General features: G+C 43.3%; 3 protein-coding genes across 6 annotated transcripts in view; all 3 read right to left on the bottom strand.

Moving 5' to 3' along the window:
- The window catches only part of Pkn (serine/threonine-protein kinase N), a 50,463-nt gene extending 43,908 nt beyond the window's left edge, over window positions 1-6,555 (bottom strand). The window contains exon 1 of one of the 3 annotated variants that reach the window (XM_076369344.1): window positions 6,041-6,551. In XM_076369344.1, coding sequence (XP_076225459.1) covers window positions 6,041-6,064 — 24 coding nt within the window. In that variant the 5' untranslated portion in view covers window positions 6,065-6,551. Of the gene's footprint in view, window positions 1-6,040 lie in introns of all 3 variants that reach the window. The other 2 variants (XM_031972341.2, XM_076369345.1) reach the window with 2 other exon arrangements.
- A 314-nt stretch (window positions 6,556-6,869) lies between these two features.
- On the bottom strand, window positions 6,870-9,638 carry Cog6 (conserved oligomeric Golgi complex subunit 6). The gene is made up of 9 exons (XM_031972349.2): window positions 9,280-9,638; window positions 8,947-9,221; window positions 8,732-8,876; window positions 8,447-8,658; window positions 8,154-8,377; window positions 7,698-8,089; window positions 7,461-7,622; window positions 7,241-7,402; window positions 6,870-7,167 (listed from the first exon to the last, which is right to left on the bottom strand). Exons 1-9 carry the CDS (start codon window positions 9,355-9,357, stop codon window positions 6,934-6,936), a joined length of 1,884 nt encoding a protein of 627 aa, XP_031828209.1. The 5' UTR covers window positions 9,358-9,638; the 3' UTR covers window positions 6,870-6,933.
- Window positions 9,639-9,957: 319 nt separating this feature from the next.
- On the bottom strand, window positions 9,958-25,949 carry e (nonribosomal peptide synthetase ebony). Of its 2 annotated transcripts, XM_031972346.2 has the most exons (15): window positions 25,612-25,949; window positions 24,979-25,126; window positions 23,778-24,904; window positions 18,659-18,791; window positions 17,534-17,809; window positions 16,570-16,725; window positions 15,350-15,576; window positions 15,031-15,093; window positions 14,347-14,557; window positions 13,869-14,036; window positions 13,229-13,425; window positions 12,937-13,132; window positions 12,265-12,625; window positions 11,448-11,898; window positions 9,958-10,671 (listed from the first exon to the last, which is right to left on the bottom strand). In XM_031972346.2, exons 4-15 carry the CDS (start codon window positions 18,789-18,791, stop codon window positions 10,531-10,533), a joined length of 2,580 nt encoding a protein of 859 aa, XP_031828206.1. In that variant the 5' UTR covers window positions 23,778-24,904; window positions 24,979-25,126; window positions 25,612-25,949; the 3' UTR covers window positions 9,958-10,530. The 2 variants fall into 2 exon arrangements, with proteins under 2 accessions (XP_031828206.1, XP_076225462.1); XM_076369347.1 differs by lacking the exon at window positions 25,612-25,949 and having other exon boundaries at window positions 24,979-25,142.
- Between the last annotated feature and the right edge of the window lie 1,704 nt (window positions 25,950-27,653).

Genomic DNA, 27,653 nt, shown 5'->3' on the forward strand with positions numbered 1-27,653 from the left:
CAGGTTAAACGCTTCCCCGCCGTTTCCTTAGCTTTTTACGCGTAGAGTAGATTTCAATCTACCTTGAAAAGTTGAAATTACCGATAGTCGAGCAGTTTAACGTTTTATTTCAAACTTTTCATCCAGTTCGCAACGCTATGAACTAACGATAAACGCGTGAATAAGTGGAAACAAACATTTATACGAGTCGAAACGTATTAGTAAGTTGTTGAGACGTGTGAATAAGGTTAGCGAATTGTGTGGTGCAGTGAATTATGCGTAGCTTGGCTTGTTTTCTTCTTTAAAATCGTCTGCCTCGAAGAGTGAGGAACTCGGTATCAACTGCTGTATTCGATAACCCTTCGACTATGTTCACTCACGTAGAAAATAAAAATTACCGAGCTCGATCGGAACGTTTCACTCGAAGGGATTAAACATTGTGATTCGGGCTGACTGATAAAGCGTTATCGGAGCGTTGATTGTGGATCAACGCGAGCAATCACCAGGAGAATTGGAATTCGAACAAAGAACTGTCCCGAGACTATTGGAAAAATGTTGGAAGAATTGCACGATGAAACACAGGATCAATCGACAGTTGAAAGTACTTCTATTTGCAATTAACACTAAAACCACCGGGCGGGTCAAATTGACCCACTTCAGAATGTTTACTTTACAAATATTTAAACGATGAAGGCGTTTTTGTACAAATATAGGATTAGGAGATCCTTCGAATCCCGCGAAACGTATTGTTCTAATTTTTATAAGAAATTGGACATAAGCCACTCTAATTACTCGGTAGTTTCAGCGTTAAAGCTCCCGAAAACACATTGAATAATACACGAGCGAGTTCGTTGTAATTGTTACACGTTGAGACGAGCAAAATGGCCCGCGCTTAACGCGCCGAGGCGCAATCCGATGGAAACGGTGGGAAAAAAAAGAGGTAACGTACCACGTACGGTGCGATCCAGGACAAAACTCGTTTCGGCTTGCTCGTGATAGCGAGCAGATTCCCACAACTTTTCGACTTCTTTCTCATCTGGTGCACAGAAATAAACGACATTGTTCAAATGCGCTACGCGCCGTTATAAATAACGCGCGCGGAATTCCACTTTTATTTATCGCCGGCTTTTTACGCCCGGAATCCTCGTTTCCAGCGCGGCGAGAACGCTGGACCAGCTTTCATCGGGCGTTCAAGTTACCAGCGATAACGAACGCGGGCAATTAGCGTCGCTCGCTAATCAGCCGTTCCATTAATTTAAGGACGATCGTCGAACGTTTCACGAGCGCTCGATCGGCCGTTCGGACTATCGGATCGTAAGGAACGGGCGCGATTAAATCCGGCCGATCTACGCTTCATCACTCGCGCGGCCGAGATTCGATTCATTCAGCTCTATCGACACCGACGGCGAGGAAAAAGAACGAGTGATTCATTCACCCGCGCGCCACGTATCGAACGATTTCACGCATCGCACGTTTCCGAGATTACCAGTGAATTTAAAGGGTACTCCGGCAATTACGCGTTCACCGTTCGTTTCTGCACTCGCGCTCTATCCTCCGATTATTTCTTAATAGCCAGTGAACCTACTGCTATTAAGGAAATATCATTCGGTTTCACTCGTTTCTCAACAGTTCACGATGAAAGTGCGAGCTTCCGTGAACACCTGCACTCTCTGCCCGCTCGCAGGTTTCGTTTCGAAAGACACGCGTAACTCGAGCCTCGTTCGCCAAACTGCCGGCACGAATGTGTCCCCTTTGAGTTCGGTTGTATCCCCGAGTGCTGCTGTTTCGATTTCTCGCGACGCTCGCGACGGCTCTAGCGGTGCGCCGGGTCCGGCCTCGGCGAAGCGCGCGCTGCTCGACCACCTGTTGCAGCAAAAGTGCGGTGTGTCGCGACCACTTTTATCTCGCCGGCGAATTCCCTTTTTACTTTTCACCGCCGCTCCTTTATCGCCGCACTCGTCGAGTTTCCGCGGAACCGCTGGATTTCCGTTCGTCGCGCGACGCGGCACGCGGATCCGAGCATTCGCGCGAGACTGAGGGACCGTCTTCTTCGCTGCTCGCCTATCTCTTATCGCTGGCGACGATAACAGCGACTCTCAACGTGCCCGTGCAGGTGTGAACGTCGCCGCTCTCGCGTTATCTCCACGGTTATTCCCGCGACGATCGAGACCGGCGAAAGTCGCCTCGATTTTTCGAGAACGAAGGGAGACCGCCGTATAAACAACGTGATTCCGCAAATATTTTGGTGCTCGGAAATTGGCTCGTTGATCCGGACCTCACTCTCGATCAAAGAGCGCGCTGCGCTGATAATCCTTATCTCGGAATGTGAAATGCGCTTACATAAGTGGCACAGATTGGTTGATCGTTGATACAACCTGCGATCGGTCGCGTTCTGGGTCAACTTCCAACGAGCTTTTCGGAGTGTGCTCGGGCCAACGGGTCTAGCGAGATTGACGGAGCTAAGATACTCCTGAAAACTGACTCGGACTCTGTCTGATCTTACAAGGGAGGACGCTCACGCGTTGACGCCGTTTTAATGAGTTTCTGCAAGTTGATAGTACGTTCGTCTATAATGATGTGTTCAATATCAGGCGTAGTTATATATAGTTGCTCGTGTCCCCTCGTTAGGGGATGGTTTTAAATACATAGTCCCAACTCGTCGAGAAAAGACTTATCCGTTGTACACATTTCCTCAGGAAGATAGTACCCATCTGCAGCGTCCCAAGTGCACCCGGAAAATTCCCTGTGCTCGGTATAATTACCACTATTGTCTTTGGCAGAGACCGAGCGAGACGGGATCAGCCATCAGGCGTATCTTTCGATCAACGTCGTCCAAGATTTTGCATCCGCGAGTCGTCGATCAGCGTCGGCGATACGCCGCAGTTTTCACAACCAGCGAAACAGCTCGAGTAGCGGGTGGAGCGATTTAAAGAAGCAACGAACCCCGAGGGAACACGCACACGGCCGGGTATCCTTGTCTGCGCCTGACACGCTGATGCCACGAGCTATTTTCATGCATTCCGTAATATGTGTGCCATGCATAATAATCCGGAGAGGTCAACACTCGTCGCATTACCGCAGCAGAGTCATCGAAAACCCCATCGCCGGAAATGTTTGCGGACCGATCGGTAATCGTGTCTCATCCCCTAGTTTGCTCGGCAGCTTTTGTTTCTGATAAGAAGCTCGTCGCTTCGGTGCTTTCATGTTACCAAGTTTCCTTTCTTCCATTGTTTAAGCACTCGATGTATAACTTAGCTTCATACGTCGCAAGCTTTCTGTTCTTCAAAGAGTCTTCATCCCCAAAGGATTAACCCTTTGCGCTTGAGTTCTTCGCTAGAAATGTTCAACGGTTTCCCGAAAGTTTTTTATTCCAATATTTCGCATATGCATTATGCAAAATTTCACTTGAAATATTAAACTTTATCATTTCGCTGTACCAATACAGTGACTAAGCAGCAAATAGTTCCATGAAATGAAGCTTCGTTGGGATTTCCATTCCACCGCTGCACAGGAAACGCTGTAAATGCACTGGATCCACAGCTTAACACGTTCGATGAATGAACTTCATTGATTTTCTTAATAAAATATTAAGTTATATTCAAGTTTCTGGTAACTTTCGTATACTTTGATACTGTTCCTTTCTGTTCTTGCTTTGTAACGCATATCATCCGTGATCGTGTGTCCCTTAAGAATATTTTCTTACAGAAATTCACGTGTACCATACGTGGTACACGTAAAACGTGTTAACGAGCGTATCGACAATTTCAATTGAACGCGAGGAGCGTTTCGTCAATGGAAAATTTACGTCGGTCGACAGCTCTAATGATAGCCGTCTGTGCCGTTATGATTAATCGCGGCAAGAAAATAGAACGCGAGTCGCCTCGGCGACGTGTACCATTTTATTTTTGGGTTACGCACAGCGCGGAGCATCCGTTAGGCGAATTGCGAAAGTCGCGTGGATCCGCGCGACGACGTTAGGGACAATCGCCGCGCAGGGTGGCGGATCATGGCTGCTGCGTCTCACGGGATCCTCGTCAGCGCAGACCAGAAAGAGCTTAACGTGTGCTCCGTCGTGTGACGTTTCGACGTGTCAAAAATTATTGAAAACCTGGCTTATGCCCAGAGAAACTAGTCATCTCGGGCCCACCGGTTGCGAAACGGTCAAAATATCTTCTTCCTACCGTTTAGGACATTCAGAAAATATCACCAGTGTCGCCCCGGCGTCTTTAACACTAGAATACCAACTGATTTTTCCAAATTTCTTTGGAAAACTTATAACCGTGTATTTATTAACATTTCAATCGGCTTATATTTCAGTGTATTACTAAATCAGATTTTTAAACGATTTCTCAGAGAAGCATATGTTACCTTTTCAGTAATTGTAAAAGGAATTAGGAATAAATCATTCTGAGCCATCTGGTAGTTCTAGTGTTAAGGCGGATACTCTAATATAGTCTTCAGTTTATCCGAGATATCTTTTATCTGAAAAAATAATCGTGTTGAATGTCACGCTCGTTTTTAACGATGCATATTGTTCGATTTGAATGAAATTTCTTTGAAAAATCAGCAAATATTTGATTGGTACAATGAAGTAAGACAAACCGGAAACAGCGGTCCTTGAATTGTATGTATCTCAAGTGGTTGAACGGGGTCTTTAATCAGCGATCAGAATATTCCTTTGACTCTGCTATAAATAGAATAGTTTATTCTATAAATATAACTATGAAATGGGGATTTGTATAAATATCCGTCGACTAACGAGCGATAAGTTTGAAACGAGTCGATAATCGTCGATGACGGAGACTTCATCGCGACGATGCGTCAAGCCCTTAACAGAACTATCAAGCAGTCAAGTTGACTGTTCAACATTTTTCTATAGAAACCTCGAAACTTTGAGTATTATTAAAACAATTTCTTTAGAAATTTCTTAGAGAAGAATCTATTGCTTCTTCAATAATTGTAAAAGAATTTAGGAATGGGTCAGTCCGACCCATCGGGTAGCTCTAGTGTTAAGGACCAACCACAAGTATCAGCTATTGTTAATTTTCATGTTTGAATATTGTATAATAAAAGATGACGAAAATTTTGATAGTAATTGAGTTATAGTCCGATTGCATCCAATCGAATTTCACTACTATAGGTTAATTAACCAGCAGCAATATACATGTTCTTTAAAGTGAATACCTTGTTTGACATTGGAGAACTTTCGTTTAATTAATTAGTGGAAATGTATGTTTCCGACTTTGAAAATTCTGATAGGAATTCGGTTGTAGTTGGATCGTATTCGCAGCAGTTCCGGCGATTTCAAGTTCAAACGTAAACCTCGGTTTAAGGGGTTAAGTCAGCGCCATGTAATGGAGCTGCCGTGTATGATCGGCCGCCTCCTGTCAGAACGATATCCTCGGCCGTTGCTCGGCTACGGTTCTGGCAAACGCAGTCCGCAAGACTATTCCCGTAACCTCGGGAAATACCACTTGCCGACAGAAACAGGTGCTACTGCTCTGTTTGGAAAGTTCTCGGGAGCACTTTGGACGAATCGAGAGAGATATCAGGTGCACGGTACCCGTCACGCCTCGCTTAACCTGTAACCGGGTGATTTTTCGACCGCGAGCACACGTATCGGAACAATTCCGAAGCCATCGGGATCGTTTCGAACGATTCATCCCGTAACACGGGTGAATTCGATCCGCTTTGAGTTCCAATGAAAATAATTATAGAACCGCCAGAGGAATTTTCTCTAGCGAATAAATAGGTATCGAACAACGAGAGAAACAGGGACTGAAATAGCTCGTTTTCTACCGGTATCGAGAGTCGATAGCAACGATCTCGAGGGAGATCCACCGATCGAGAAACACCTTCCTCGAGATCAAGGAGAGGACAAGTGGGAGAGAGCGTCGCTAAGAACGAGAGGCCGAAAGGAATAGAGAGGAAACCGTGCTGGGACCGATCCAATTAAGTCCGGCAAGGATTTTTTATTATGGCGGCTGGAGAATGACCGGTCGGGTGGCGGAGAACGCGCGCACCAGTTCGTAAAGAGAGCGTGGATGGACCTGCGACTCACCTGATAATAGCTTGACTCCGCCATCTTGGACACTATAATCCACTCACTCACTCACTGCTTTCTATCCGTCCTTTGTGCACGGGACGACCATGTCCATTGTGTGTTTACACGCGTTAAGTACGCTGCTACACCGACCGTTCAGCTGCGACTGTCCTCATCTCAGTAATCGCAGAGCTGGTTTACTTCCGTCCCCGGGACGTCTGCGAGAGAAGCTATCGGTCCGAGATGCGACACGGGTGTTACTACCGCGGAGGAGTGATGAATGAAAGACGCGCGGCTCGCGAACCAAACACACCAAACAGAAGCGCGTTCCACCGCACCAGACTGAAGACTGACGGCCGTGTGCCGGGCCAATCGTCGCCTAATGGCGCGCGCACTCTGCCTCTCCGCACCGTTCCTGCTAAAGGTGAGTCCTCGACGACACTTTTACCGACATGCGAACGAATCGGCCGCCGCTTATTGGCCCGTTCCGGTGCAGCTGTGAAACCAGCCAACTCGCACCTCGCGAAAATACCAAATGCAGTCGAGTGAAAGGTGACTTAACCATGGAATAATCAACGTGTAGAATAGAAGATGCATACCTGCGCATGTCCTCTGCGCATGGCGGGCGTTGCAGGCGAGATTACGGATTCGAATGCACGAATCGAACAGTCCGGCGTAGAGTGATCGAGCCGACACGCATCCCTTTGCGCATATCGGTAGGTGGGAACTAAGAATTCAAAATGGCGTCGAGCGAAACTTCTATATTTATCATTATTCTGTGGTTTAACCTGGACGACGATGAGGTCCCCGTTGAGTCCTTGCGAAATCGTCGAAGGCTGCGGAAGACTGGACTTACAAATTTATTAAAAATTATTTTACAATTATTTATTTACAGTTTCATGGGAGTTCAATTATTCGGCGATCAGAGTTCTTAAAAGGTCGTCCGGGGTCCTTGTGAAGAGACCATTTGGATTTTGATAGAGGTTTTTGGAATCGTGACAGGCTTCGTAGAGTTGTTTGTAGATGGCGCCGATTACCTCGAAGGATCGTTTTTGTGTTATTAAACGGTGATTGTTACTTTGGAGTAAACTTATTTGAGGAAGTAACAATACATCTGGCATCACTAGGAAAGCTTCCAGTTTATTCTATAAAGTATTGAAAAATGATGGGTGCGGTTACTAATGTTTACTATTTGACATCAGAAAGATAGGTACTTACCGTAAACTCTTTTACACTCAAAGGATCCATTCCAGGAATAGAAGATAATGGGCCTTGCTCGTGCCCTTGTAATATGGTATAGATTGAACCGAGATTTAAATGTGCTACTAAAGAACTAGCCTGCTCTGATGTAAGAGTATCAATTTGTGCATCAGATTGAGCCTGAAATGTACAATTTCAATACATGTATACAATATTAGCATAGAAATAAGACAATTACCTGTAATCTTTCTAGTCTCTGATCCATGTATTCATACAATGCTAAAGTAGATTGTATTTGATGCATACAATTCAGAAGATATACAGCCATGTCTACCGTAGGTAATCTTGATGCAGTCTCATTCACTTCTTGCAGAAGTGGATCAATAATACATGATACTATCTGTAAACAACTAACTGCATAATTTGACCACATATAAACATCATTAGACAGAACAGTATTAAGAGTGATACACACCTGTAACATGTCTTTTTCTCTATCTGCCGCGATGCTAGCCACAGACAAAATTTCATTGAGAAGTGTTAATAATCGTGAAACGGACGGCGCTGGAATTAGATCAGTTCCTGGAGGTTCTGCACGTTCGCCAAGCGCAATTCGTGTCTCCTTTTGTAGTCTACTAAGGAAACTTTTCTCGCTAAGTACTAATAAATCCGATAACGTTGAATCTAAAGAACTCTCCGACAGAACTTGTTGAATTATATCCCGATAAAACCTTAGAAGGGTTGTTACTGAATATAACACCGTGGCTGGTGCATCCATGGAGACAACATGTTCTATTCTCGATTTTAAAGGATGACAAAGTCCGTCCGTGATATTACTCAAAGATTGTTTAATTTGATCAGATACATCTGAAATAATCATTTCATAAGAGAAATTCTGACAAAACAAGATAGTTAATTATCTTTTTGTTACCAGTTTTATCACAGCCCTTCATGAGAGTTAGAATATTTTCCCTTTCAACAGGAATAGCCTGATGCAACCAAGCGAGCATGTCACCAATATATCTTTTAGGGTCATTTGCATGCATTTCGATAGGATTGGGTGTTCCACCGTATCCTTCACCCAATGTCAATGCATCTATGAAAGACCCCACTAATGCAGTTCTTCTAGCTGCACAATATTCGTCTAGAATATATCTATAAGTGCAAGTATAAAATGATTCATCAATGTAAATGCATGAAATGGACAAAAATGTGAGAACATACTTAAATAAAACTGGTCTGTCTTGCAATTTATTCATTGCCTTAATTAGAAGCGGTGCTAAACGTTCATTTTCAATGTTTTTACATTGATTCTGTGTCCACCTGTATAGCCTCTCAAGAGCTGCCTCTTGTAGCAGTGTCATTCTTTGCATAATATCTAAACCCAATGTTTGATATCCTGACTGCATTAATATTCTACAATTGCTATGGATCTCCTATAATTTCAATAATTTGTTAACAATTCCAACACCTTTTATGGATACATTTTGCTTATTTTAATTAATGTACCTGGACACGGTTAACTACAGAAAAAAATTCCTCTGATATAGGTGAATCTCTGTTGGATCCATGCAAAGCAGCTAATTCTGACTGAGTTAGTTGAAAGTTTTTAATAAATGCGGTTGCAACTTCATGTTGCATAGACAATGTTTGACTGAAAACATCAATATAATGTTACATAGTGCTCCTCATTAATGCTCATTTCGTTCATAAATTGAACCTACCTTTTGTTTTGAAGTTTTGTCGTTTGATCAATGAGTTGCGATGTTTGGGTTTTAGTACTTTGTAAACGGTTTGTCATACACTGAACAGCAGTATTCATGGCTAAAACGTCTTGGTATATATCGTCCAAAGAAGATTTTACTTCCCTAAAAGCGGACAGGAATTCTTCATTTATAGCCAAGCTTCGTCTTTCGATTTTACTTCTTAAATTTCGACGAGCGTTCAATGTATTCTCCGTAAAAAATGTGGACAATTCTTTTAAAGCTTCAAGTGTATCCTAAAAGAAATGATCACATTGAACGATAACATTGAATAAACATAAATCACATAAATACCTTGTCATGTTCAACTCTTGATTCGAGTAATTTATTCACTCTTCGAACCAAGGCGGTGTTAGTATTTTTTTCGCTCATTTTAAGTACACGACTGTTACTGTCAAATTCATTCAAAAATACCCCTAACCTATTTACTCACGAGCTGTCACGTAGCATACATTGACATAAAAAGAAAATCTATAGTTGTCCACTCTACGTTGCAACTGCCGAACTTACGAGGTGAATTGAGAGTTATCCTTTACGATTAAAACTAATTTGAAAATAAGACAAACTACTATTAAATATTTTCCTAATACTATTAAAATGCTTACTAAATTTCTCTACATTAATATTAATATACATACATACACTGCAATTAATATTTAGTTACATATATTTACATAATGCGACGACATAATATTCCATTGTACCTCGTTTATGTCTGCATCATTGTTCATGGTCTAACACTGTCTTACCGATCAAGAAATTTAAACTTTAGTATCTTCACTATCCCTTGCATTATCGGTAACATTGAGCGCGACACAAAAATGGTACAGGGGTCTTAAGACCCCTGAAGCTCTAGACAAAAACTCCCATAACATGCAACGCCTGTAAGTACCCATCTTAAATCTAGGACATATCCACCTCGCAATTGGGACATTTATGGTAGATGGCGCCACGAAATGTTTCTCAAAAACACTCGCTAAAACGTAATTTATTTAAAATGTACATCGGTGTGTTCGATTAACTGTCCGCGCATCCACGATGACAGACACGACACAGCATCGAACAATACAATAACTAGTAGCTAACTTAATATCGATTCGCATTCCTTACATTGAGATACTTTCGAATCACTTGGTTGAAACTATGGTCCCACCATAAACTCGGAATGGGGTCTAACAGCCTCGGTCAAGAGAGGAGACGAAAACGTTCGTCCGTCGTATACGATGTCTATGTACAAAAATATTTACAATATATAACATAGTCGTCCGTTGATTACGTTAACAAGACGCAACGTGTTAATAATAATAAAAATTCGACTGAGACGCGGGACAATGGAATCCAAACGACGCGTCTGAGATCCTGTCCGCCGCGTGTTCTCACGATACTTCACGATTATTCGAATAAATTAACCGTTGATATCATATCCCTACGGTTATCGCTGGCGACGCGGACGCTGGCGTGCAATTTCACCGCGACGAAAGGCCAAGAGACAGATCGTGTCCTCGAGCTCGCGCAGCCACCGCTTCCGGTCCGCCTCAATGAGCATTAGTTGATCATTTTCAACGAGCAAATTGCCAGTTGACTGTCCGGTGCTTTCCCGAAGGGCTTCGTGCCGTCTGGCGCGTCGTATTTGTTCACTTGATACGTTAGCATCGTCTCGTAGCCGAACACGTCGATTCCAAGTTGCTGTGACACACGAGAAAATACAATATTAATCATGATCGTCTCGCAAACGAATCGTTCTCTTCGAAAGGGAATCTCGATTTCTCAGTTTATACTCGTTTGTCCTCTGCCCGCGAGATTGCTCGTCCAGGACAAGGTTTTTTGTAATTGAATTTAAGGCTGCAAGTAATTCCCTAAACAACTCGAACAACTTCCCCGTGGTGGGAATTTCAAAGTGGATCTCGAAGTTAGATTACTCCCCGAACGACCCGCGACATTTCGCTTAAGAAACTCGCGTTATCCGGGGCTGATTGGAAGGCTCGAAAGTATCCAGCATAACACTAACGATAAACGAACCGGTTATAGTTGTCTATGCCGCGTCCGGGGAACTGGTCGAGTGGAACTACCGATGCTTTCTTTGTAACAAGTTCGTACAATGTTTCTCTGATTGCTGTTGCCGAGTTTGTTTTCCTACGCTTTAACCTTTAGAGCATCGCTCATGCTTTTCTTCTTGTTTTTAGAACATTGAGTTTAGTAGATTTTTCACTTACGATTTAACATGTTGACTACTATATGTTATGTACTAATATTGTTAATTAAAGTTCATTAGAGTGATACATCGAGAGAACTAAATCACAGCAGAATTTGTAAAATATAAGATTGAAAAACATTGATGACTATGGAAAACCTCAGCTTTTCATTCTCCGTTTCATAGAATATCTTCGATTTCGTTGGAATTTAGCACGTATTAGTTCAGTATTCAAGATGTTAATATATCTGGCAATGTTAATAATGATCACCTGTGTCAAAGGACTAGTATTCGTCGTGAACACCCCAGCGTATTCTTTCCTCTTCGCCAGCTGCAAGCAATATTCCTCCATGTCCTTCATCACGATCACATTCTCCGCCGGGTTCAGATCGCTGCTGGTAGTCATCATAAAATTATGGATTATCTGACCCTTCCCCTTCGGTAGTTTCTGTTCCCGTATCGGTGCCTCCAAATACTCGAGGAAGTCGAAGATTATCGTTAGCTTCGAGTCGAGTATCACTTCCGGCTCATCCCAAAGATCGAAGTTCAAGCACACGCCGATCGTTCTCCCGTCGACGGACGACTTCACCACGAAACTGAGATTCTTCTCGACCAGAGGCTCCCAGAGGATCTCCATTAATATGCGATAGTCGTTTCTCGATATGCTCGGGATCAGCCATTGCTCCAGGTCCGCCTTGCTGTAGAAGCTTTCCGTGATAATCCTTGAGAAAAGCAAACATTACCTTTCCCACCTTGCACCTGAGACCAACAATTCTGCACACGTTCTCAAACATTCCTCGCTTTCACTCTCTCAAAGGAACTTTGAAATTCCCATCTCTACAATCTCCAATCACTTAGTAAGTAATCATAGTAGCTAAGGATTCAGAAAGTTAATACAACCATCGTTATTCGTAATCAGATAAGAATAGAATAACAAACGTTAACACAATCTTCTTTATCCACCATCTCAACCAGGATCGAGGATCGAAATTCAACGTGTTACCCATGTAAATCAACGATCACACCACCAGCTATCGGTCTAACCAATTCCAAAGTTTGATTTCAATTTACATGAAAATTCTACGTACTCTATCGCATCCTCTTTATGCGAATCGTCCAACAGTTCGTAGTAGTTTTCCGGCTGGTTCGTGTTCTTCTCTATCGGCTCGTCGTCCGTGCTGCTCCTCATCCGGTCGAGCACCTCCTCGAGGCTGTTCGCCGTGATGAATTCCGTAATCCCGATCTCGTAACCTTGATCCTTCAGCTTCGTCACCGTGTAGATCGAGTTCAAGGAGTTGCCGCCTAGCTCGTAGAAATTTGCATCGAGCGTCACGTTCGCGCGCCCGCCGCGGCCTATCACCGACGCCACCGTGGGGAACAGGACCTTGGCTTTCGCCAGGTCCTTCTCAGCCACGCCGGTGTAGTCGCAGTTCAGGTACTCGTCGGTTTCTGCGGGTAACGGGCGGATATATAACCTTTAGCGTGATCGTTATCGCGATCAGCGACACGATCGTTATCTATTCAAATGCAACTCGATACGAGCGTAAGCGTCATAAACATCCAGCTGTTATAGGTTAATTTGTCAGCGGTATACATGTTCTTTAGGGTGAATATCTCGTTTGATATTGGGGAACTTTAATTAATTAACGGACTCGAGGAATCTACGTTGTTCACTTTGAATTAGCTCGATCTTCGAATTAATTTGAATTTTAACTTTCTTCTCTTGTGGAATACTAATTCTTTTAATAATATCTACTTGCCACTATAGAGGTTCGACGCTTCGTATTGCTTCAGCAACGTCTGCCGATCGGTTTTCCCATTTGTCAGCAATGGTATGTTGTCCACTATAAAGATTTGTGGTAACATGTACACCGGCAGTGTACCTTGCAGGAAAGTTTCAACATTTTCAGCGCTGGTGGAGGATCCGCTTACAATGGTAATGAACGCGATCAGCGTCTGAAACATCGATGCACAAGTCGATTTTCTAATTGAACGGAGCTTCGATTAACGTGTGCTTGGAATTTATAGTTACAACTCCGAGTATAAATTTACCTGAGACAATTCCCCAGGTTTGTAACAAAGAACGACCACGTTGTCGACTCCGGGCACTCTGCAGACCGCTTTTTCCACTTCCGTGAGGTCTACCCGGTGTCCTCGGACCTTTATCTGCGAGTCCACGCGTCCTTCGTACATGACAACACCTTTTGATATCCTGGCGTAGTCGCCAGTACGATAAATCCTCGAATATTCTATTTAAACGAGAAAATTGCGGAATGTTCATTATTAAAATTCTTATCGTCTACCGAGAAGAAACCATTTCTAACCAAATTCAATATTTCAACAATTTTTCTTCTCCTATTCGAAACTTTCTCCAGCTTCATTTATTTCATTCTCTTTTCGAAGCTTTTCCTAGCTCAATTTTCTAAACTCTTCTTCAAAAACAATTCATATCAACGAGAGACGCACGAGGACAAGGCGAAATGTAAATTTTCCATGTAAGTTGTGACATACAGCAATTGACTTATACAACGGCTCGACCTTAAGAGGTCTCCCACTAACATGTTAGACGCCACGCGTACCATTTGCAAAGCACCTCTTTGACAGGAGCTTCTTGGTTTTCTTTTCTCTTTACTTTCTACACGAAAGGGTTGACGCTATTATTCCGAATGTTTATAGAATAACAGATCGATACCTGGATCGATGGCATGAGGATTCTCCAGGAATTTACGGGAGTCGTTGTCTCGGAGATATCCAGCAGCTAGGTTTCTCCCAGCCACTATTAGCTCGCCGACTTCACCTTGCGGCACCAGCCGCATTTCCTTATTCACGATGTAGACGGCACAGTTGTCTAACGGTTTCCCTGTGATCGAATGCAGTCAACTTTACACCGTGTAACACCGCGACGCGCCATTCTCGGTGCCATATTTATTATCATTCCGACAAACATTATATACTCGAGTACATTACACGATGCAGCAGCCAAAATGCGAGCACTTTTCTTTCATCTTTCTTTTCGATCTCGAATACAACATTAGGCTACATAAATATCGATAGTCTAGAGTTCATTCGAAAGAAGACGATGAACTCGAATTCTGCAGTGTTTCCGAGGAACTTAGCATTAACACTTTAATTAACGTAGATCGTTTGAATCGATATGAATGGGTGGTCACCTATAGGAATTTTCTCGGCTGACTGAAGCTGGTTGCGACTGTCCATAAGATGATAAGTGACGTCGCCCATGATTTCCGTGCTGCCGTAGAAGTTCGCCAGGATCTTGTCGCCGTCGCCGAACGTGGCGAAGAATTGGTCAGCCAGCGTGACCGGCAACGTTTCGCCGGAGCAGACCCACAGCTTCAGCGATCGTAACACGTTCTCCTTTTCCTGAAACACGCGTCCGATGCCGGATTCTATTAGATCTTTACTAATCCACCGTTTAAATCAGATAAGCGGCGTTTAAGCAATCAGCACGCACGCGAAAAATGCTAATTCGACACGTGATTGAAATCTAGAGAGACGTGTTACATGATTTACCTGACGAATATTATGTCGTAAATCAGTCAGAATATTAGTATGAAATCGCGTAGCGTGAATTGTTTTGTATAAATATACAACGGAACAAGACATTATCGGTACAATGTCGAACTAGAGCTACCAGTCAAAATGACTGGTTTCGATTTGTTTGTGGAAGACTGTGGAAGACATGCGTCATCGATTCCTTCTCTTCACTGGTAGCCCGTCAAATAAGCTTCGAGCGTTTCGTAAATGCAAAGAAAATTAACTGAGAATTTATGAGAAAGTTGAAGGTCATCCCAAGGACAACATCAATAATCAACGAAAGTGAACGGAATATTTACCCGCAGGCTGAAGTACATGAGCATCGAGTGCAACAAGGAGGGCACCAGCACCAGTCGTTGTATCTGAAAAATAGAGAGATCTACGTACACGTCTAAATTAAATTTGCATAGAATAGACGAGTTCATCTATTTATAAGTGAAATATAGGAAACGTATAAAATTCGATTCGTCGAATATATTAAATATAAAATTCATCTGTAACGAATTATGAGTGAAACATATGAAACGAATGAAGTTCGATTCGTTGAGTGTACAAAAATTCGATTATCCTTTCCAGAAGGTTCGAACTTTCCGCGTTGTTCAGCGTTCGGCGTCTAACCTGATGCTTGTCCAGCACTCGCACGAATCTCTCCGGGTCTTTGGTGACATGCTTCGGAACAACGACAAGCGTGCGACCCTGTAGAAGCGGCCCCCAGACCTCGGACACGCTGTCGACGAACGTCAGAGACGTCTTGAACACGCATCGTTTCTCGTCGGGCGCGTACGGCAGCTCCCGCCATTGCCACCGTAGCCGATTTAACACGGTCGCGTGTGGCAGCAGCACTCCTGCCAATAAGAAAAATGATTGAAGTATCACCGACGATCAATCAATCAATCAGTCCTCTAGAACTCAAGGCTGCTTCGAGCCGGCCAGCCTATCCGTGTTCACGTGTTCACGGGTATCTTGCACTCCGCTAATGACCACTAACGAGCAATCCGTCATATTCCCTTTTCAACATATTAAGAAAATTAAGTTTCACTTAAGAAGGATTACTAACGAGTAAGGGTAATTGGAACGTTGAATTCACGATAAACAGAGCTCAAAAGAAACGAAGGACGTCGCTTGCTTCATTTTCTGCTTGCTAAGGTCTGTCGGGAAGGAACGTTTCCTATGTCGATAGCTCGTCGTCGTTTGATGACAGTAACAACGATAGTATGAACGAATTGGTAATATAAAAAAAGATATTTATTAGCGGAAACCTCGTGAGCATTATTCTACTAATCTTTTGTATAATAGAACATTTATTGTTGAATATTATAGAAGAAACTTCGCTGGTCAATATGTTAGTAATATTCTACTAAGCTTTTGTACAATGAAATATTTATGACCCAACAATATATCAGAAACAGGCACCAATAAATGTCTCACGAGTATCACTCTACTGACCTTTATGGAATATTTATTGTGGGATACTATAGAAGAAACTTCGCTAGTAAATATGTCAGTAATATTCTACCAAGCTTTTGTACGAGGAAATATTTATTATCGAATAATGTATCAGAAACTGACAGCATGAAATTTCTCACGAGTATCATTTTACTAACCTTTTGTGGGATATTTATTGTTGGATACTATAGAAGAAACTTCGCTAGTTAATATGTTAGTAATATTCTACCAAGCTTTTGTGGAATATTTATTGTTGGATACTATAGAAGAAACGTCGCTAGTAAATATGTTAGTAATATTCTACCAAGCTTTTGTACAAGGAAATATTTATTATCGAATAATGTATCAGAAACAGACGGCACGAAATGTCTCGCGAGTACAATTCTACCAACCTTTCGGTACACCGGTGCTGCCGGAAGTGTAAAGAACGATCGCGAGCTGCTCCGGGCTCTCCCGTTGCTCCAGCTCGTCCTTCTCCTCCGCGGCAGCTCTTTGAGCCAGTTCCTCGTAGGTCATCGTCATCGTTCCGTCGTAGATAGACCGGTCAGCTGGAAAATTCAAATTTAAATGGAATGCTGACGACAGAATCGCCTCGCGTTCGCTTCCTGGCGCGCTGATTCACGGGCCGGTCCGATTAAAGCACGTTGAATTTTGATGTGTTCCTCGTCCCGTGAAAAAAAACTGGCTCTGTATCGTCAATTAGAGCAATAAATCTCGGGTAGAACTTAGATTGATCGCGAAACCGGTTTGCGTTCTACAAACGACCTCAAACTATGGTTCTTGCCATTTTTATCGACGATAAATTTAAATCCAGCTCGAGCATAGATAATCGAATGGATAAAGGTAATATTACAGAAGAACGTTACGAGTGACGAAATCATTTCAATTCTCAACGATGTCGAATCTACAGAAATTAGAATGAAATTTCGAATCTGAAGGAACCCGATTTCTTTGGAATCTAGAGAAATTCAAACGAGATTTTCAATTGAAATCTAAACAAGTTTCCGGAGTCTAAAGAGAATCACAGTAGAACTTTCCATTGGAACGAATCTAAACGTATTCTGTCGAACCTGAAACAAAATTCTTATCGAACAAAGGCATTGTTACGAGAGAAACAAGCGAAGCGTCGGTGATCACAAGAAGTTACATTATTCGGTGTGTAAATGTCGACTGGTTACGCGTTGATTAATCGGAGGGAACGTGTTGATTGTCAATAAGCGTATGCCTGGGGAACGGAGCGTGTGGACTCGTAAACGTTCCTCGGAAAATTCGCAGCTAATTGATTGTGCGCAGCGGCGCGGCATACAAATCATGGAATCAGGTTATCCGGTGGAAAAAACGGAACGAAAAATTCACCTGCTTCCTCCGTCAACACCATCAGAGGGCTGGCTTCTTGTAGAACGTGTTTGATCCTGTTCGTCGGGAATTCCACGTCCAGTGGCAAGTACGCCATTCCGGCTTTGATGATGGACAGCAACACGGTCGGCAGCCGATGCGACGGCTTCATGCATACCGCTATTAATGATTGCGACGACTTTTCCGGGTCCGCCAATTTTCTAAGGACCCGAGCGATGCTGTCGGTCAGCTCGTCGAGTTCACCGAATGTCAGCGTGTACTCTTCGCCGTGGTCATCTGCGTTCAGGAATAAATGATTAGCCATTGAAAGCAAGATCTACACAGCAATCGTTTTTCATGGAAACTAATACAGGGAAGACTGATTTTGTCCATTATCAGTTCGCTAAATTAAAACTAAAATTGACTTTGCTGGTTCTAATATTTTGCTAACTAAACATTAGAGAATGACTGCCAATTATGATATTCTGTCGATTAAACGTGATTTTAATGCTTTCAATTAAAATGCTTACTATTATTTTTCGACGTAGCTTACACGAGTCAGAAGCCAATACTTAATGGAATAATGTTCTCTTTAGTTATTAAAGAAATTTACTCTTTTCTAGATCAGAAAGCCCTTCGTATAACTTCCGAGTACATTATACAATAATTACAGAAGCGGAAACATTGATACTCCCAATTCCTGTTTTCCAGGCTTCGCATTCGCTCCTAAGCGACTCGTACGTAGCGTACAAGTGCTCGAAATGGACAGACCAGCGAAAAATATCAATGATAAATATTCCATCCATAGGTCTACGTGGAACTGAATTTTGAAACGCGCTCGCGATGGATGAATCCCCAACGGGACTATCCGTTGATCCTGCGTGTACGCGTCCAGGATCGAATTCCTCGCACACATTTCTGTTTCTTCGAATGGAAGAACGGCAACAAGGTGTTAAGAAACGAATCAGCGGCACGGGGGAAAAAAGCGAGAAACCGCAATTGTAATAGCGATATCATTAACACAGCATACGGTGTACAATTGATGTTAATTGATTTCATTCGCCTCTCTTTCTGCCCTGGGAATCCTTTCTCCGTCCGTTGCGTGCCGCGGATTTTTTTTACCCTTAATAACTCCAATGACAGTACCTTCGTGGTAGATCGCCAGCTGATTGGAATAATTTGCCGCCGCCTCTCTGAATAATTTATGAAGCAAATCCTTCTCCTTGACGCCGTCAGTCTGCCGGCCTTTTAAGACCGACTGCTGTAGAATGCTGCCCATCTGGTACAGAACGATTTTTAAAGATCGTTAACATCCTCGTTTCAATCGTCTCATTCACTCTCGCACGCGCACACATGCACAGACATCGCGGATTAACCCTTTGCACTCGAGCGGCGCCTTTCAATCGCCGTTTGATTTGACCGAACAAAACGATGAACTTTAGAATTCGATGTCAAATTTTATAGAATTTATCGACACGTGGAACATCGAGATAAACTAGTTCTGTCACTTAATTTATACAAGGTATTTCTTTTTGTTAGTTGTAGAACGTATCGTTGATGTTTCATCAGAAAATAATGAATATTTCTTGAGAAAAATATTCTCGAGTGCAAATGGTTAACGCATAGAATTCATAATTTGATAATAATATTAATGAACGTCCCGGTCCGGGAGAGTCATTGTTAATCGTCGTTGCGGCGCGATTGTGTTTCGCACCGGTACTCGGAATGGTTATTGTCCAATCGAGATTGACACCGTGATTTACGAGCGTTTCCGAATCCCAGTAGACGAATAAAACGCGCGCCGCCGCGCTACGAGCGAATTACTTTTCGCTGTTTCTTCGATTACCGGGAGATTAATGGCGGATCTCCTCCGGACGGACGCGTCACGGTTTCACGAACGAAAATGGCGGCATTCGGCGCGTTCCGCGGCGCCGAGGCAGACGTTCTTTTCCTTCGGCATGAAGAAACTGCGATAATTAACCGTTTGCCGATGATTGCCGACCTTTTTGCGAGATCCAGTTTGCGTGTTTGGAAAAATGAATCGCGGACAAATGATGTTATTAGTCGAACAGCAACAGATCAGCGTGTAGCTTCCCTTTTTTATCGTTCGAGCAATTGATGTATAATTTAGCTGCGTTTTGTATATTTCGAAGAATCTTTTGTTTATAGGATTAGTAGAACTAAAACACGATAAGAATTTATTGTATCAGCTCGTTTATTCTTATATTTAGTGTTTTTGTATGCTCATGTTGCTTGTAGATCTAAGTATTTAGATACTAGTATCGCGATGTTATTGCTGACATTAATTATTACGAATCATTGATATTGGCTTTCATTAGAAACCTCGGAAATAGTAAGTACTTTGATTATTATTCTGAGCAACTCAATTAAGGAAGCATATTTTAATCTTTCCCGCGGAGAACTGTAGATAATGCCTGTGCGGATCACGTGGAAGAATATTTAAATGAACGAATTTCGAAACCATCAAGGAAACATGCTCCTAGATCAAGTTAATTACGTATTCAGAGAATGGGAATACTGATTATTCCAGTGGAACTCTCGTTTCGTTGCTCTCCTTATTTTAATATAAAGGAACGTAAGGAGCCTTTTGTTTCTGTTTCGGTGTTAAATACCGTATAGAATTGTTCGAGCGTTGGTCTGCCAAGTAGCTCGTGTTGTTTGACAGTAACAAGTCTCTAACCTTGCTGCAATCGGTGTCTTTCGGGCGTGCCAGCGGAATCGGGACGTGAGATTGGCGGTGGTTGCACGCCACTCTCTCGATTTCATAACGAATAGCGGTGTTATGATGAATTATGGTGGTTTCGTAAAGTCTAGCGACCCCTTTAATATTTCGACTGCTTAGTCAGCTAAACTCGTACCGTCAAACGAATCTTGACTTTCGAACGCCATCTCCAGAAATTGAATTAGAAAAATAGAATAACTCGTCGATTTAAAATCGAATCCCATCGATTTTATACATCGAACCTCTCAATCGCTGAAGTCTCTATAGATTCACTCTCGAAGTCCCCATAGAGGAATCGCGAATCGACTGAACTGCTCGATAGTTTCAATGCGAGAGACAACGAATTTCATCGACGCAATTCCACGAGCTTTTCGAACAAAATGGCAATTGCGGCGCAGCAACGGTAGACGGATAAGTGCGACCTTCGGCTGACGGAAAAGAAATGATCGCTAAGGTGATCTGGTTCCATACCGGGTCGATGGAAAGTTGAAAACATTCCTCACGGCCAGTTCGTTTCGGAACTGGTTGGTTTTCATGAATCGAAAGAAAAAGAAAGCGACAGAGAGGAGGAAGTGTGTCTCGAGATCAAAGCTGCCCGGTGACATTCGGCTCGCGATGAATCAGATGTTACTCGGCGAGCAACACAATCGCGAGCACACCGATGCGTGAAGATAAGACAAGTTTATGTTGCATCTAATTATCTCCCTTCGACGACCGTACCTGTACAAACACTTTGTCGACATAATTGTCTTCTTTCCGTTGCGGAATATTATGCAAAACGCACCTGTTAGCCGCGACACACTCGCGCGCGCCGGATCTCGCGTTCAACGTCTATCTGGAACATCTTCACCTCGAATAATTCGCGCCGGTTTAATTTACGATCGAAACGGACGTTATCCGAGAGCATCTCCGCGCGCGCGCGAGATCGCGTCTAAGAGGAACCTGTTCGTCCGGGATGCGAAGATGGATCTTAGATGCCGGGAGATTACGTTAAGCGTCTTAAATGGACGCAGTCGAGTGCACGCCGGTATCTATCATCTGGGAAAAGCGACCCGCAAGGATTTCGTATACAAAAAATTGCACTCTTATCGCAATCTCCTGTACAGAGCACGTTCACCTGCGGGCAAAAACTTTCGTACAGGCCTGCCAGTTTCTCGGTAATTGCCGAATGTTGCGCGATTCGCGATACTCGAGTTCTCTTTCGTGGAAAGCGCTCGCGCGAGGGCATCGTGCAATTTTTCGATTTATTAGATGCTTAATCGACCGGAGTGGAACATTCCTCCACTTTGTGCAATGTTCCGTTTAATCAATTATCGATTATTCGCGTGGAAGACTGGAGAAAGATCTTTGCACTGCTAGGAAGTTCTCGATAGAATTTATTTTACATTCTGCTCGAGGTTGTTGCAGTAACTTGACACTGAAACTAAGCAGTCAGGCTTATTTCCAACTTTTCATAGAAGTTAGGACATTACTTGAGTTGTTCGTTGAACGTCTTTCGCGAAAACGCTTTCAGAATTTGAATACTTGAAATATGAGCATTTTGAGAAGCAGTTTGACCTATCCGGTGTTTTATTTTTAGTTTTATTTTTAATAGGAATATGAACGTTTTATGGTTGTTCGTTTCGCCTGAGCTTGTCTTTCTCAATGCCTGCCGCGAAAGTGCATCTCGGAGTGTCCGATAAGTCGACGTTACGCGTTCCGAACATTCTCCGGCATCGGTTTAGAAGCAGAAATTACCATTTTACCACGGTTCCGAGGAAACCCCGATGGTTGCGAGATGGCAGACGAATTGATTGAAAAAAGTCGCGGGGAACGCTCCTTTCGACTCGGAACGGGGCCGTGTGCTCAAACGGAAATTAGCGGTATGAAATACAAATGCGTGTGCTGCTTATGTAACAGCGGCCATTATGCAAGCTCCGCGAAGAAAAATTCGCGTTCCACTCGATGAAAGTTTCCCGTGGTTTTACTCGGCTTTTCAAAAGCCATCGCAACCGACGCTTATCGCTGATGATTCTATATTAAAAGGTTCGTTTACGATGGAATAAAATCGGAATCCGTTATCTTGATAGTATATCCGTTAACTTAATTCTTATTACGCGTTATCTTCAAGTGAATATTAAAGTCAAGTTCCCTCGGTCGTAATTAGGTGTTGCATTCGTGAAAATTCCCGTTGAAATCTAAATCATTAGAATGGCCGGCGTTAAGTGTGGAGCGTATCGCAAAGGTGACTTTCAATTCATTGAATTGTTAATTAATCCGACGTACAATTGCATTCATACTCTATCAATCAACCGATAGTGGACAATTAAAGTGAAAGGGAAGTGTACTGACGTCGGTTCTGCCGTAGTTTAATTGCCGTCAATTTATCGAACTCCGCAGGAAAAGTTCGAAGCAATTGACTCGGCACTTTTACGCGGCTTTAAGGAATATGAAATCTTGCGACGCTAATCCGTTGTTTGTTAAATATCTTCTGCTTATTACATTCAAACTGAAACACTTTAACGATTTCTAATAGGATCGTACCGATTACAAACTTTTCTATTAAATTTCAGTATACTTTCTCTTTCGTTTCTTCTGTTCGATATCGATTGACGACCATCTTTCGTAATTGAACTCTACCGCTTCTGAATATCGAACATGTCGACTCGATGAGCACGTTAATTAATGTAACGAATCGGTTTCAAGTTATTAATCCACACAGCCGGCCATAAAGCGAATAGGTAAATAAATAGATTGACATTTACGAGCACCAAAGTGTCGGTCAGCGCCCGGTGGCAGCGACAGCCAAACCAATTTCCCAACCGAAGCTGTTCACCAATACTTTCTAACGGTCGAGAGGGAACGCGGGCACGAAATCGCGTCGATATTCGAATTGTTCGCAGGTCAAGAATGCTAATTATCCTTCCGTCAATTTAAAAGATTCTTTCACAATCTCACGATTATCTTTCAATCTGCCTCATTTATTTTACTTTTCGAAGGATTCAAATTTCATTGGTGAAACATTGGTTGGATCTTCATATCTTTCTATCCGGAGTTAATTAACAAAAGGAAGACTCAGAAGTTAATCAGTGTAAATCACTTTTCCATTTCACAGTTACAACACTTGGTTCTCAATAACGTCTCACGCGCGACTTCAATTTCAGAAACTTTAAACAAACCTCTCAAAATTCTCTTCGTACGATGTAACGTTACGTTAGAATCATGAAACCAGTATATATTTAATAATTCGTGGAGAATTACTCCAACGCGAGCAGCGAAGAGCTCTCGTCGTAAATGCCTACGGTAGAAAATTTCAACAAAGCAATTAGGCCACTACCCGCACGATGGAATCTGGCACGAAGGCAGCAACACGATCGCATCGTTAATCAAAAGTTTGAGTACCAGAAACACTGTTGAAACGTTTCAAATGGAAAACGTCGACTTACACCGGTCGACTTCCTGAAAGGCTCGTTTACGATCGACGCATCGATCCGTTTGCACCGTTTTCTAATCGAATCAGCCGGGAGTCTCTTTCGCACTCACCTCTGAAGGTGTCGTCCAACTCGTTATCCTCAGTCACGAGCCGTTTCGCGTGGTCCTAAGGGTTCAGCGGTAGCAAAGAACTCGCCGCGGCAACGTCACGGTAACACTCGGCTCAACGAAACGGCTGAATTCTGGAGAAACTTTCACTCGTTCCGCACGCGTTTCCCGTGAGCACACCGTCGTTCTCTTTTCCCGTTGAGAATCTTCCCAGCAGACCCGTCCGAACGCTCTTCTGCTCGTCCCACACTTTCTTCTCTCCGCTTCGACGTCGAGAAACTCTTCGGACAACTCGCGAAATCCTCTGAAATCCGCTGATCTTCCTCCAACCACTTCTTCTCCACTTATTCAGCGTTCTCTCGTGGCGACCGATTATTTCTCGATTACTATCGAATCTGTCGGTTGGCGACTGGTCTCGGAAGCTGTAGATCGTCGATTGATCTCGGCGGTTCGTGTCTGCGAAGGTCCAAGTCCCGTCGAAGGGCAGATAACGTGTTTAATCCGGGACGCAATTCGATGACCTTACGGGTTGGTCATCACCGGCCCGATTACTCGGTGAGAATGTCTCCTCCCGTTGACCGAGCACATGCTTTTATATGGAACCGGTTACGAGGACCCTGAATTGTTCGTTGTCCCCCATCCTTCCACCACCATCTCTGCATCTTTTGTGCCGGCGTTGCTGCACCGCGGTGGCCCCTTCGACGTCGTCCGCCGACGTCAACGCGATCCTACTTCTCCACTTTTCCTCTGATCGGCTGAGTTCCTTTTCTAATTTCCTTGGTGCGCGCTTCGTTTTCAGTTCTTCCTTTCGGGAACGTCGCCATACTTGCGCCCGTTGGGCTTGGGAACTTCTTCGCGGCCATGTTGGATTCATTTTGACGATCGTTACAGCTCTTGCGGCATTGTGCGCCTACTTTGTAAAGTATTTGCGTCTCTTCACTGGGTTTTCTATTATAAATTTGTATTTTTTCTTGTGGTCTTTTCTAGTAATTCGTAATTATTTGGAATAGTTTGAGGTGATCTCTGATAATTTCGAATAATTTGGAATAATCTCGAATGATTTATGTCGTAGATTTCTATGTCTATTTGAAATGACTTTGAGACGTTGCATTTGGTGCCGGAAACTGCAACTATATTTTGCGATAAGATTTAAGATACGTCATAATTTCTGGATCGTTTTAATTAGATCATTCGAAACACTTACATTTCTCAGTAAAATTCATAACTAGATCAAGAGGAAAATCCACGTTGCGTCTACGCACAACCAGGTAAACCGACATGAGTCACTGTCTCCGTCGATCAACATTCAGTTCAAGTCACAGGACTTCCCATTTGAAAATTATGCTAAGTTCCTGGAAAATATCTTGCTCAGACAATGTTGCAATATCACTTGCAAATAATCGTCTTGTTTGCTTTCATAATTGTAGTAATTATCTCGAAGACTTCCTCAACACTGTAGCTACCGAACAGTCAAGTTGACTTTCCGCCATCGTTTTACAGCTAATAGATTTGTTGACATTTCAATCGACTGATATCATGGTTCGATACAAAATCACTTGATTCAGTGATTTCTAAGAAAAACAGTCGATTTTAACCGCGCAAGAAACAGGGGATGTGTCATTATGACCAGTTTAGTAGCTCCAGTGCTAACTTCGACGCAAATAAACAGGAAAATTATTCTTTCATTATCATTCTTTTCGCAGAACAGTCAAAAACCGTCAATTTTAAAACTGACAACTAAACATTCAATAGACAAAGCGATTAGGCGTGCATGAGTCAGGAATTTAAACGAAAAGTGACTATTTATTAAAAAAAAGTCATTCCCAATCTAAAATACCTGTTCCACCAACCGATGCAACTGTCCCCGATCTTTCCAAGAAATGTCAGAAAACTCACAGGAATCTCAGCGACGAAACTTTCCGTTCGAACCGATAGAAACCTAAGTCACGCCGAATTTGCTCGCGGCTGCGCTCGCGACGAGTCCAATTACATGGTCCGCGATGAAATTTCACGGCAGCCGTGTCGAACGTCGGCCACGGCCTTCGCTGGACCAGTCGATCGTAAAATTATTTCGTTTTGCCGTGCCATTAAATGTCCGGCCGCCTCCGTTTAACGCTGCATTGGAAAATGATCGGCGCGCACCGACTCCGGTCGCAGTAAATCGCGATTCCCCGCGGATTCAAGGGGATCCGAGGCGATTTATTTAATAAATATCGCCACTTGCGTAACGTCAAGGCAAGGCGAGGCGATGCGCAACATTTTCAGCGCACCACAGCCTATTATTCCTACTGATTCATTATTTCATTACACACTATATATCGGCGGAGATTCAACGCGCGTCCGTGTTCGCGTGCAACAATTTTTCAAGTCTCCATTGGCGGCGCGCAATGATTTCAGATGTTTTGAAAGCGTTCGGGGAATTGTGACGCTAATAAATCACGAGGATCATTAGTAGTATTGTTGCTGCACGTTTTGTTTTTCAATGCGCGCACGCGACGCGCAACAATTACTTCAACGCGAACATTTCCATTGGCTCTCCGCGGAAATGTTTAGGAAACTGCCGTTTCAGTTACCTCTTCGATGCACTGCTATGTCAGTAACAAAGAAGAGAAAGGTTCGTTAGAATGAACGAGTGATTTTTATGTTTTCTCACTAGTTTTTCGACAAATATGTATAATCTCCGTTTTTCTTGGTATTTTCCGAGTAGCTCTTAGTCTTCCTAGTAATCCGAGCTCCAAGTTCGTCTAGCAGTTCTCGGTTCTCTCGGTGCTCTTCAGCAGGTTTTCTCCACCACGGCGAATGATTAATTTGCATCTGACTCGAGATCCTGATTTAGACGTCCCAGCGATGCTTACGGAGACTATTAATTCACCTGGAAGTTGTAAATTCAAATTGTATCGGACGGGATTACCGCGCGATACAAGATAACGAGAGTCCATGAAATCCTAACGACATGTCACCTCTAATTATTACAGCGCGGTTCGCGAGCCGTTTTTCCGGCGAACACGCGGCCAGCCACGTCAGCCAGGGAATGAAGGGAAAAAGCTGCTCCCAACATCCGAGGCGTTCGGACGACGCGTCGACGCTCTGGAAATCGTGCGAACCGTCCGGGGAATACCATCGACGAATTTCCTGTCTGCTCTATCCTGTCCGGGAACTCGAGGAAGAAGTGTCCCGTCCCCGCCGGCGAACGATACCGAACTATTTATAGTGCAATTTTTTCCTTCGCCGCGCTTGTTGTTCGCTTCTCCTTATTCGCGACGAATGACTAAGTAAATACCATTATTTCCCCGGCTGGATACATTCGTCTGAGGCTGCGAGCAGAAACATATTAACAAGCCAATCAACGGGATCTTTCATTCATCCTTATTCCTCTTAATTGCCCGGAAGCTTGATGTTGTACAGCAAATTGCGACCCATTCGGCGCTAACCAGATTGAAAATCTCCGCTGGAATTCGAGGGATTAGTAACACTTAATAATCCATCTAACGATCCGTTATCTGTTTTCGAATTCAACGAATGCGGAGATCAATTAGAATACTGATATCAATTCAAATCCCCGCGAGCCGTTGCGCAAGACTGCTCGAAAGCGAATTTTTCATATCCACCTCGCTTCTGTGCAATTACCTCACGGCTAACGGCGAGAAAAAAACCACGAGGGAACTGTTGCACGGTTGCGATGGAAAAATAATTTTTTCACGCCCACGTCGATTTTTCATAATCGCAAGCGCGCCGCAACATTCTTAATTCGCCGATCTCCATACGGAACCGTTTCGTTCGCCATTGTTCGCGCTCGAGACCCGTTTAATTGGGATCCTTGAGGTTTCAACGCGATCCCCAACCGTGGCGAACCTTTGCCGGCCTGGACGCTCTCGCTAA

Source organism: Nomia melanderi, chromosome 7, assembly GCF_051020985.1.
Source record: "Nomia melanderi isolate GNS246 chromosome 7, iyNomMela1, whole genome shotgun sequence".
Lineage (NCBI taxonomy): Eukaryota > Metazoa > Arthropoda > Insecta > Hymenoptera > Halictidae > Nomia > Nomia melanderi.